Here is a 9,039-nt window from a genome sequence, read left to right as displayed (position 1 = left end):
GAGGCTGAACAGTGCTGATCTGTTGTGGCCCCACCTCTCACTCGTTCTAATCTCTGCATCAGCAGAACAACAACAAAAAACAAACAAAAAAGACTATGTGCCAAATTTTCCAGAGGACCTTGCTCAAGAGAGTTCTGGATACGGAAGGTGTCGGGGGTGAGGGGAGGGAGACATCATTTTCAGCAGGAATTGCCAGCACCCTGTAGTTTTGACACGTACTGTGTTCTCTCAGGAATATCCTCTCATCCATCTACCAACCCAGCCAGGCAGCCAAGCCCTTACAGGATTTTTCACACATGAAAAGCACTAAGCAGCGCGCTCAGCACTGGGAGGGGCTGGGGGTGTTTATTTTGGCATATACGGAGAGGCAGGGATTTCAGTTGCATCTAGCAGCTACATAACCTAGGTGTTCCAGCAGCATTTGCCGAATGAACTGTCATTCGGTCCCCCAATACCTGGGAAGACCTCCTGGATTTCCTACCAATATTAAGTGTGGAATGTATTTAGGCACACCAGGCTCTGCGTCTGGGCTCTCTATCCTGTCCCAGAGACCCAGTACCACAATATTTAAATCACTGTGGCGTTAAACACGTTTTAATATCTGATAGGGCCAGTTTCTGCGCATTGCACTTTTTTTTTTCCCTTTCAGGAACGTGTTCGGGCCCGCGGCAGGGGGCGGGGTCGCACCTCCTCCGCGGCTCTGGTTCCAGCCGAGCCTCACGGACGCGGAGATGGAAATCCCGAGGTTGCTCCCGGCTCGCGGGACGAGACAGGGCGGCGGCGCTGGCAGCCCCGCGGGCGGCGGCCGGGTCCACGGAGGCCCTGACCCGCGGGCTGGCCAGGCCCCCGCGCGCCGCCTCCTGCTGCTCCGGGGGCCCCAAGATGGCGGGCCCGGGCGGCGGCGCGAGGAGGCCCGCGCGGCCTCACGGGGCCCGGGCCCGAGCCCTTTGGCGCCCAGGCCCGATCCGGCCGGCGGCGGCGGCGATGACTTCTTCCTGGTGCTGCTGGACCCGGTGGGTGGCGACGTGGAGAGCGCGGGCGCTGGCCAGGCCGCGGGGCCCGTGTGGGGGGAGGAGGCCGAACGCGGCCCAGGGCTCCCGGGGGGCGAGCGCGGCGCGAACCCCGCGGGCCGCCCCGCGCCGGGCCCCCGCTGCCTGTCGGCGCTCCCCGGCCCGGCGCCGGCCCGGGCCCCGGCACAGGCCCCGGCCCCGGCCCGGGCCCCGATCCCCGCCCCAGGCCTGGGCCCCGCCGCGGCCTTCGCGGGCACCGTGACCATCCACAACCAAAACCTGCTGTTGCGCTTCGAGAACGGCGTCCTGACCCTGGCCACGCCCCCGCCGCCAGCCTGGGAGCCCGGGGTCGCTCCTGCCCAGCAGCCCGGGCCCCTGAGCGCCCCGCCGGCGCCAGCGGGCGCCCCGCACGCCGCGCAGCCCGGCGAGTGCCCGGAGCTGCCGCCCGACCTGCTGCTGGCCGAGCCGGCCGAACCCGCGCCCGCCCCGGCGCCCGAGGAGGAGGCGGAGGGCCCGGCCGCCGCGGCCGCGGCCGCCGCCGCCGCCGCCGCCGCCGCCGCTGCCGCCGCCGCCGCCGCCGCCGCCGCCGAGAGCCCCCGCGGGCCGCTGGGCCCGGGCTCGGGCATGCTGCTGTACCTGTGTCCCGAGGCGCAGTGCGGGCAAACGTTCGCCAAGAAGCACCAGCTGAAGGTGCACCTGCTGACGCACAGCAGCAGCCAGGGCCAGCGGCCCTTCAAGTGCCCCCTGGGCGGCTGCGGCTGGACGTTCACCACCTCGTACAAGCTCAAGCGACACCTGCAGTCGCACGACAAGCTGCGGCCCTTCGGCTGCCCGGCCGAGGGCTGCGGCAAGAGCTTCACCACCGTGTACAACCTCAAGGCGCACATGAAGGGCCACGAGCAGGAGAACTCGTTCAAATGCGAGGTGTGCGAGGAGAGCTTCCCCACGCAGGCCAAGCTCAGCGCGCACCAGCGCAGCCACTTCGAGCCCGAGAGGCCCTACCAGTGCGCGTTTTCCGGCTGCAAGAAGACGTTCATCACGGTGAGCGCCCTGTTCTCCCACAACCGCGCCCACTTCAGGGAGCAGGAACTCTTCTCCTGCTCCTTTCCCGGCTGCAGCAAACAGTACGACAAGGCCTGTCGGCTGAAAATCCACCTGCGGAGCCACACGGGCGAGAGACCTTTCCTTTGTGACTTTGACGGCTGCGGCTGGAACTTCACCAGCATGTCCAAGCTCTTAAGGCACAAAAGGAAGCACGACGACGACCGCAGGTTCACGTGCCCGGTGGAGGGCTGTGGCAAATCGTTCACGAGGGCCGAGCACCTGAAAGGCCACAGCATCACCCACCTGGGCACAAAGCCTTTTGTGTGCCCCGTGGAAGGCTGCTGCGCCAGGTTCTCGGCGCGCAGCAGTCTGTACATTCACTCCAAGAAGCACGTGCAGGATGTGGACACCTGGAAGAGCCGCTGCCCTGTCTCCACTTGTAACAAACTCTTCACGTCCAAGCACAGCATGAAGACCCACATGGCCAAGAGGCACAACCTGGGCCAGGACCTCTTAGCCCAGCTGGAAGCGGCCAACTCTCTCACGCCCAGCAGTGAGCTCGCCAGCCAGGGACAGAGTGACCTCAGTGATGCGGAGCTGGTGTCTCTCTTCTCGGACGTGCCGGGCGGCAGTTCCGCGGCAGTGCTGGACACGGCGTTGGTGAACTCTGGCATCTTGACCATTGATGTGGCCTCTGTGAGCTCAACTCTGGCAGGTCACAACAGCAGTTCCCTGGGGCAGGCTGTGGACCCTCGGGCCTTGCTGGCCACCACTGACCTTCCTCAGAGTCTGGATACCTCTCTCTTTTTTGGAACGACCGCCGCCGCTTTTCAGCAGAACCCCTTAGACATGGATGATGTCTCGAGTCCAAGTGCGGGGCCGCTGGGGCCTCTGGGCTCCTTGCTTTTGAAAAACTCCGCCCAGGAGCCCCAAGCTCTGACCCCCAGCAGCAAGCTGACAGTGGACACGGATGCCCTCACTCCGTCCAGCACCCTTTGTGAAAACAGTGTCTCGGAACTACTGACGCCAACCAAAGCAGAGTGGAACGTGCATCCTGACTCTGACTTCTTTGGGCAGGAAGAAGAAACCCAGTTTGGATTCTCCAATCCAGCAGGAAGCCATGGCTGTCAGAAAGAAACGGATCTTATCACAGTGACTGGCAGCTCGTTTTTGGTATGAACGAACTCTACTCATTCCTCGCCACGTGGCTTACTTTTCTTACTTACACCCAGTTTTGAGGATGTTGTGGACTAAATGTTTAAAGGCATTCGTTTGTTTTAAATAGTTATGACAAAGGACAGAGCCCTGGGTTACAAGTTGGGAGATGTAAATTCTGATCTTGAGTCTGGAACTGACCAGTTGTGCCACCCTGAGCAAGTCACTTAACCTATCTGAGCCTTAATTTACTTATTTATAAAATGAGGTGGTTTGAATAGATTGTTTCCAACTCTTTATTTTCACGATTTTGTGCTCTTTTTTGAAAATTTTAGGGCATTTTAAGATGATTAAGTATTGCATGTGCTTCTAATGTAATGAAAAATGCATTGAGAGTTAATGATCAGAGATCGTTGAAATGCTGTTTAACTTTAAAAATAATGGAAATTTTATGCGATGCCAAAGTATTTCTAAAATCTGGTTGTAGAGCTTATAAAAAGAAAGCTAAAATTATGGGTTAGTTCTTACCAGTTTATCTTTCTAGCCTCTTTTTTGATGTAAGGTTGTGTTGTAGGATGTGTCTGGGCTTCGCTATAACTCAGCCCTGGGAAAAAAAAAAGACTTTGTGGTGTTGAATAAGTGGCCTTAAATAAGTCATTTAGTCTCACTGAGCCTCACTTCCCTAGCTGTAAAATGGTCATTGCAATGTACATATACCTGGTGCATCTTAGACACTTTTTGTATCCCAGTAGTTAGTGTTGGAGGGAAAGTGTTAATGCATTTTGGCATGTTTTAGTGAATCTGTCACATTTTCTGCTCTCTCATTCCATCCTCAAAGAGGAGAAATTGGCATAATTTACTATTACACGTGTTCAGTCAATAAAGGTTTAGGAATGTTAAGAAGCAAGGAAGGCAGTCTCTTTTGTCCATAGATTAAGAAGGATTTTTCTCCACACAATTCTTGTATGACATTGTCTTCATGTCTATTGGATCAAATAGTAGTGTCTTTGCTCTACATTCAAAGGCAGCCCACGGAGTTAATAGAAAGCCTGCAGTTCCCAGGAAATCTGGGAATGGACCAGAGTGAGATTTTCTCTCCTCTCTCTCTAAGAGATCTCATTGTGTGCTCTCTCTCAGAGTTGGAATGAGAGGTTTTGTTTGCATTTTGAGGAAATAGTGTCCATCTTACACGAGAGTATAGTGTTTGACAGTTTTTGTAGCACTTTCCCAAATGTTATATTTGATTCTCATAATTTTGTGAGATAGTGGTGGCCAAGTTTTAACTCTAACTCATTAAAATTTACATAACTTACATTACACATGAATGTTGCTTGTGTAACTAATATATACATATATCTATACATATATATGTGTGTGTGTATATATATGTATGTATGTATGTATGTATGTATGTATATTAACTCCCACCCATTCTACTCTTCTGAGTTTCACGATCACTTTTGTTTATAACCACTTGTTCTATCCACCTAATTTGGTGTCTGTTAACTTCTGCCAGCTCTGCTCCCTCTCCAACCTATTCTCTAGCCTGTGCACACCAGTCCTTGCCATGATCTCCTTTAAAAAAATTTTAATTAGACATTTTGTTTCATAGTCATCATCTCTCATCCGTTCTCCTCATGGCCCATTTTTTGGTTACAGAATTTACTGCAAGCCTAAGTGTGCACTAAGAAATCATTTTCTGGATTTAGATGTCAGTGCGTTTATATATGAATCACATGATAATAGGGATATTTTATGTAAAGTTTTAGTAAGATGTGTACTTCTTTTACTGTTCTAAAGTTTTTTTACCATGTAGTTCTGCTAGCAAACACTATTCATCGCTCTGAATCATTCTAACCCAGTACTGTTTGCATGTAGGTGTTTGTAATAACAATTACGTAGCTGTTTGGCAATGCACTTTACAGTTTGCCACTTTGAAATGCATCTGTACTGTCTTTCTAATTTTTAAATTGGTTGTACTCATTCCGTGGAAAAGCAAAAGTATACATAAATTTGTAATTGAAACAAATGGTCAGAGTTTGATTGTTTCTAACCATTTAACAGTTCTCAGCACTTTTGAAAGATTTTAAGCCCATTTTAGACGTGTGTTATCATGGGTTAAGTCCTCTTAAATATATTGTTCTTTTCTACAGTTAGTAATGCAGAGGCCTAAGGTGCACATGCAGGTTATAGCATCTGTCAAGATATATAGCCATAAAATATTTTGAAATCCAGTCACTTTATTTAATCCCTCAGTCCTGTTTTCTCCCATGAAACACTATTAGAAAATATTCTGTGGACTTGCAAAGGACAAAATTTACTTTCTTGAAGATAATCTTGTAATTGTTTGTGGGCTTGCATGGTTTCTTTCAGTCAATGTGTTCAAAAGGTTGCTCTTTGAATACCATTTTCCCAGCATGATAATGAAAACGGCATGAAATTACAGTCAAAAGTGTGACTACAAACAGAATGGTTATATTTCTGTTAGTGTTGGCATAAATTTTCCCTTTAAAAAAATAATGGGTCATGATTTAATGTTCATTATCTCATTTGCCTATTGTGCCTCTTTAGTCCTTGTTTTATTAAAATGTTGCCAATTGAAAATGTGCTTTTGCAGGGAGGTTTGTGTCCGGGGGAGTCTGTTGAACCTTTTCATCATGAGTTAAAATACATTAATCTTTACATTTTTACCATTATCTCACTATAGTATTACATAATTGAAAGCCTCAAGTAGAAGTAAAAATTGATAGAATGTGAGGATCATTTTTCTCTGTGGATTACATGCTTCGTATTCCCATCCAGGAAAAGTAAAAGAAAGCTTTGGTATAAGGGTATTTATGACTATTCCTTGATTCCAGATAAAGCATTGTTTAGCTCCCTGTTTGGGAATACTCAGAATCCCTTAGTAGTTATTGCTATTAAACACGCCCACGTGATGATTTGGGAATAATAAAACCTAATTTAGATGCAGCTCACTTGAAATACGTGATAATTGAAATATAAGGCTGACCTGAAATTTATGGATATATTTCTTTTGAACAAAATATTTGTTTAGCAGTTTTTTAAAAAATGAAATGTGTGTTGGGAATTTAGAGAACAGATTATCTAAACACTTACAGAACACAACTACATATGAAAAGCAAATCACTCATTACAGATGAATTTTTTTATATTGTCAAATTTGAATTGATGGGGCCTTTGGTAACTGTTTAAGCTGGGGACTTTATTGTGTATTTTAAGTTAATTTACTGGCTACATGCAAGATACATGGTATAGTAGTAGAGATATAGATAAGAAGAGTAAAATGTGAGCAGCATCTTAATTTTAGAGAGGACATACAAGTTCACATATTAAACATCTCAGAGCTAAATACCAGCAAACATGTTTCAGACACCAAATTAATGGCTTGGAGGAAAAGGAGGGGCAGTAGTTATGCTTTAATTGATGGTTATGTTTAGTTCTATAGAGAAGAGAGTAGATGAATTCCAGCCAGGGAGAAAAGCACAAGGAAAGGGTTTGGAATGGAATTGACCACACAACACTGGTAAAGACAACCTAGCTCAAATACAGAGCTCATGTTTGGTAAGTGCTGGGTGTTAAGATTAGACTGCCAGTATGGAACCAAACTGGAGAGCTGTGAAAACCAGTCACGGCGGATAGGACTCTATTCTGGACATGGTTAAAAGCCAGTGAAGATACTTAAGAAGCAAAGTCAAATGATGAATATATAGAAAGTTTAACATAGTGGACATGTACAATGTGGATGGGATTGGGGGAGATAGGAAAATCATTTAAAAGTTTATTGTAATAATTTCAGGGTGTGGTGATGAAGGCTAGCACTGGAGTTGTGTCAGGAAGGGACAGATATTGGAGATGTTTCCAAATTGGGGAAACATATAACTTTGTGACTCATTATATGGGACATCCATCAGAAAAAGAAAGATCAGAAATGACTTCTAAAGATTTCTTAGAGTGTAAAAATTACATTTCCATTAACATGAACAAGAAGGTCGGTTGTTGAAGTTTTTTCAGAAACATATAGAAAGATGATTAGGGCATGTTTAATTCTTTGGGAAATGATCAGTCCTAGTTACCCCTAAATAAATTATACATATTGTGGATTACACACATTAGACAGCAGAGGCCACTTCATCTCTCTTGGCTCCTTCATATGTTCTCAGATTCACATTTAATGTTTGCACCCTTGTTTGCCTTTGAGTATTTACAGGTCTCTTCAACCTCATACAGTACTCTCCTATAATACTCTGCATCAAAATGAGCTATATCACCTCTGTCTGACCTTTCTTACTAGTACTCTCTTCCCTATTATGGATATTCAATGGATATTTTATGTGGTACTTAGTAATATAATAAATAATTTCTCCATAAATTGGGAGATGCTATATAGTCATTAATTTCAATAGTTCCTCAATATTAACTTTGTTAGATTGAGTGTTACCTGTTTTAGATTGAAAGAGAGGCCTAGGATTGACCAAAGCTAACTTCCACGTGATCCCTGGGGCTCCTTACTCATAATCACTAATTAACATGGTGTGGGAACTCAGCCACAGGAATCACATCCTCTGTTACCTACATACCCTAACATTTTCTCCTTTTCATTGTTATTCTTACCATTAATGGTGATAACTCAGAAGGGAACCTAAAGAAAAAGCGAATGAGTAAATAAGTAGCATAACCACCTAGTGATTTACATTTTGTTTGATAGTGAATTTGCTGTCCTGTGTTGTCAACAGAATGCTTCATCTTATTCTAGTTTTCCACTGACATTTTTGGACTTGGAAAACATTATCTGTCATTTGGCCTACTGAAAATAATTCAGTATTTTAAACAAAGCTTACAGTGATTCTTAAGAGTACTAATAAGGTGTAAATCTCTTAGGAATATCTCTGTGAGTGAGGCACTATGAGGTATAACACAAAAACAAACGTTTTTGAGCACATATTTGACAAGTTCTGTCCTTGTGCTCCCACACATTATGATCTAGACAGAAACAAAAATCAAGCAATGAAAAATATAATCAAGTTCTAAATGGTTACATTTGGAATAATATAGATTTAAACAGAATCGCTAAAATTTGTGGTGAGGAAAATTCAATGCACAGATTATCAAAAGCTATTTCAAAAAGTTCTAAGAATCTAAAATTTAATCTGGGATTCAGCAATTTGGGTAAACTGTCCTATTAAAATGTAAACAGAATTTTGAGTGGTAGCTTAAATAATTATAGCAAAATCCTTTGGGAAAACATTTTAAATTATGCTTTATTTTTATTTATTATAGGTAGGAATCCTATATCAGTTATATCTGAAAATGATCTTTTGGAAATAATATAAGACAAATCTATTATTTTCAAGTGAGGAAACCATAGTGCTTAAATAAATTGTATTAAGCTAAGGAAAATTCCTGTCCTCATATTACACAAAAACAATATTTAATTTTCTGAAAGAAAAGAGGACCTTAATTAAAAAGTAATTAATGCATATAGGTACACAAGTTAAAAAGAAGGGCATATAAATTTCATGTGATATTTAGTACTGAGAACTGGAATTTAGCATGGAGAATCCTGAGAACTCACCAATTATGGTGAGGGTCAGGATAATCACCAAGCAATCATTTAAGATTCTGAATAAAATATAAGTAGCTTAACCCATTTAGAAAGGGGAACAAAATCCAGCATTACAAAATAAAATTCTCTTTAGTGACAAGCAACACTAAGGCTCCAAGTTGCAAAACAATTACAAATTGTAACAGAAACAAAGACATTTCAACTTTCAGCCATTCTTACTTTGGAATAAAGCCAAAATCAATCAAT

General features: G+C 45.0%; 1 protein-coding gene across 1 annotated transcript; it reads left to right on the top strand.

The window, feature by feature from the left end:
- The first annotated feature begins 716 nt into the window (after positions 1 to 716).
- On the top strand, positions 717 to 3,494 carry LOC117027670 (zinc finger X-linked protein ZXDB). Its single transcript, XM_033115676.1, has 2 exons — positions 717 to 1,538; positions 1,602 to 3,494. The coding sequence occupies exons 1-2, from the start codon at positions 732 to 734 to the stop codon at positions 3,231 to 3,233; spliced, it is 2,439 nt and encodes an 812-aa protein (XP_032971567.1). The 5' UTR covers positions 717 to 731; the 3' UTR covers positions 3,234 to 3,494.
- Positions 3,495 to 9,039: the final 5,545 nt, after the last annotated feature.

The sequence above is a fragment of the Rhinolophus ferrumequinum genome, chromosome X (assembly GCF_004115265.2).
Source record: "Rhinolophus ferrumequinum isolate MPI-CBG mRhiFer1 chromosome X, mRhiFer1_v1.p, whole genome shotgun sequence".
Classification (NCBI taxonomy): Eukaryota; Metazoa; Chordata; class Mammalia; order Chiroptera; family Rhinolophidae; genus Rhinolophus; species Rhinolophus ferrumequinum.
Note: the sequence above shows the minus strand (reverse complement) of the source record. Positions and strands in the feature narration are given on the sequence as shown.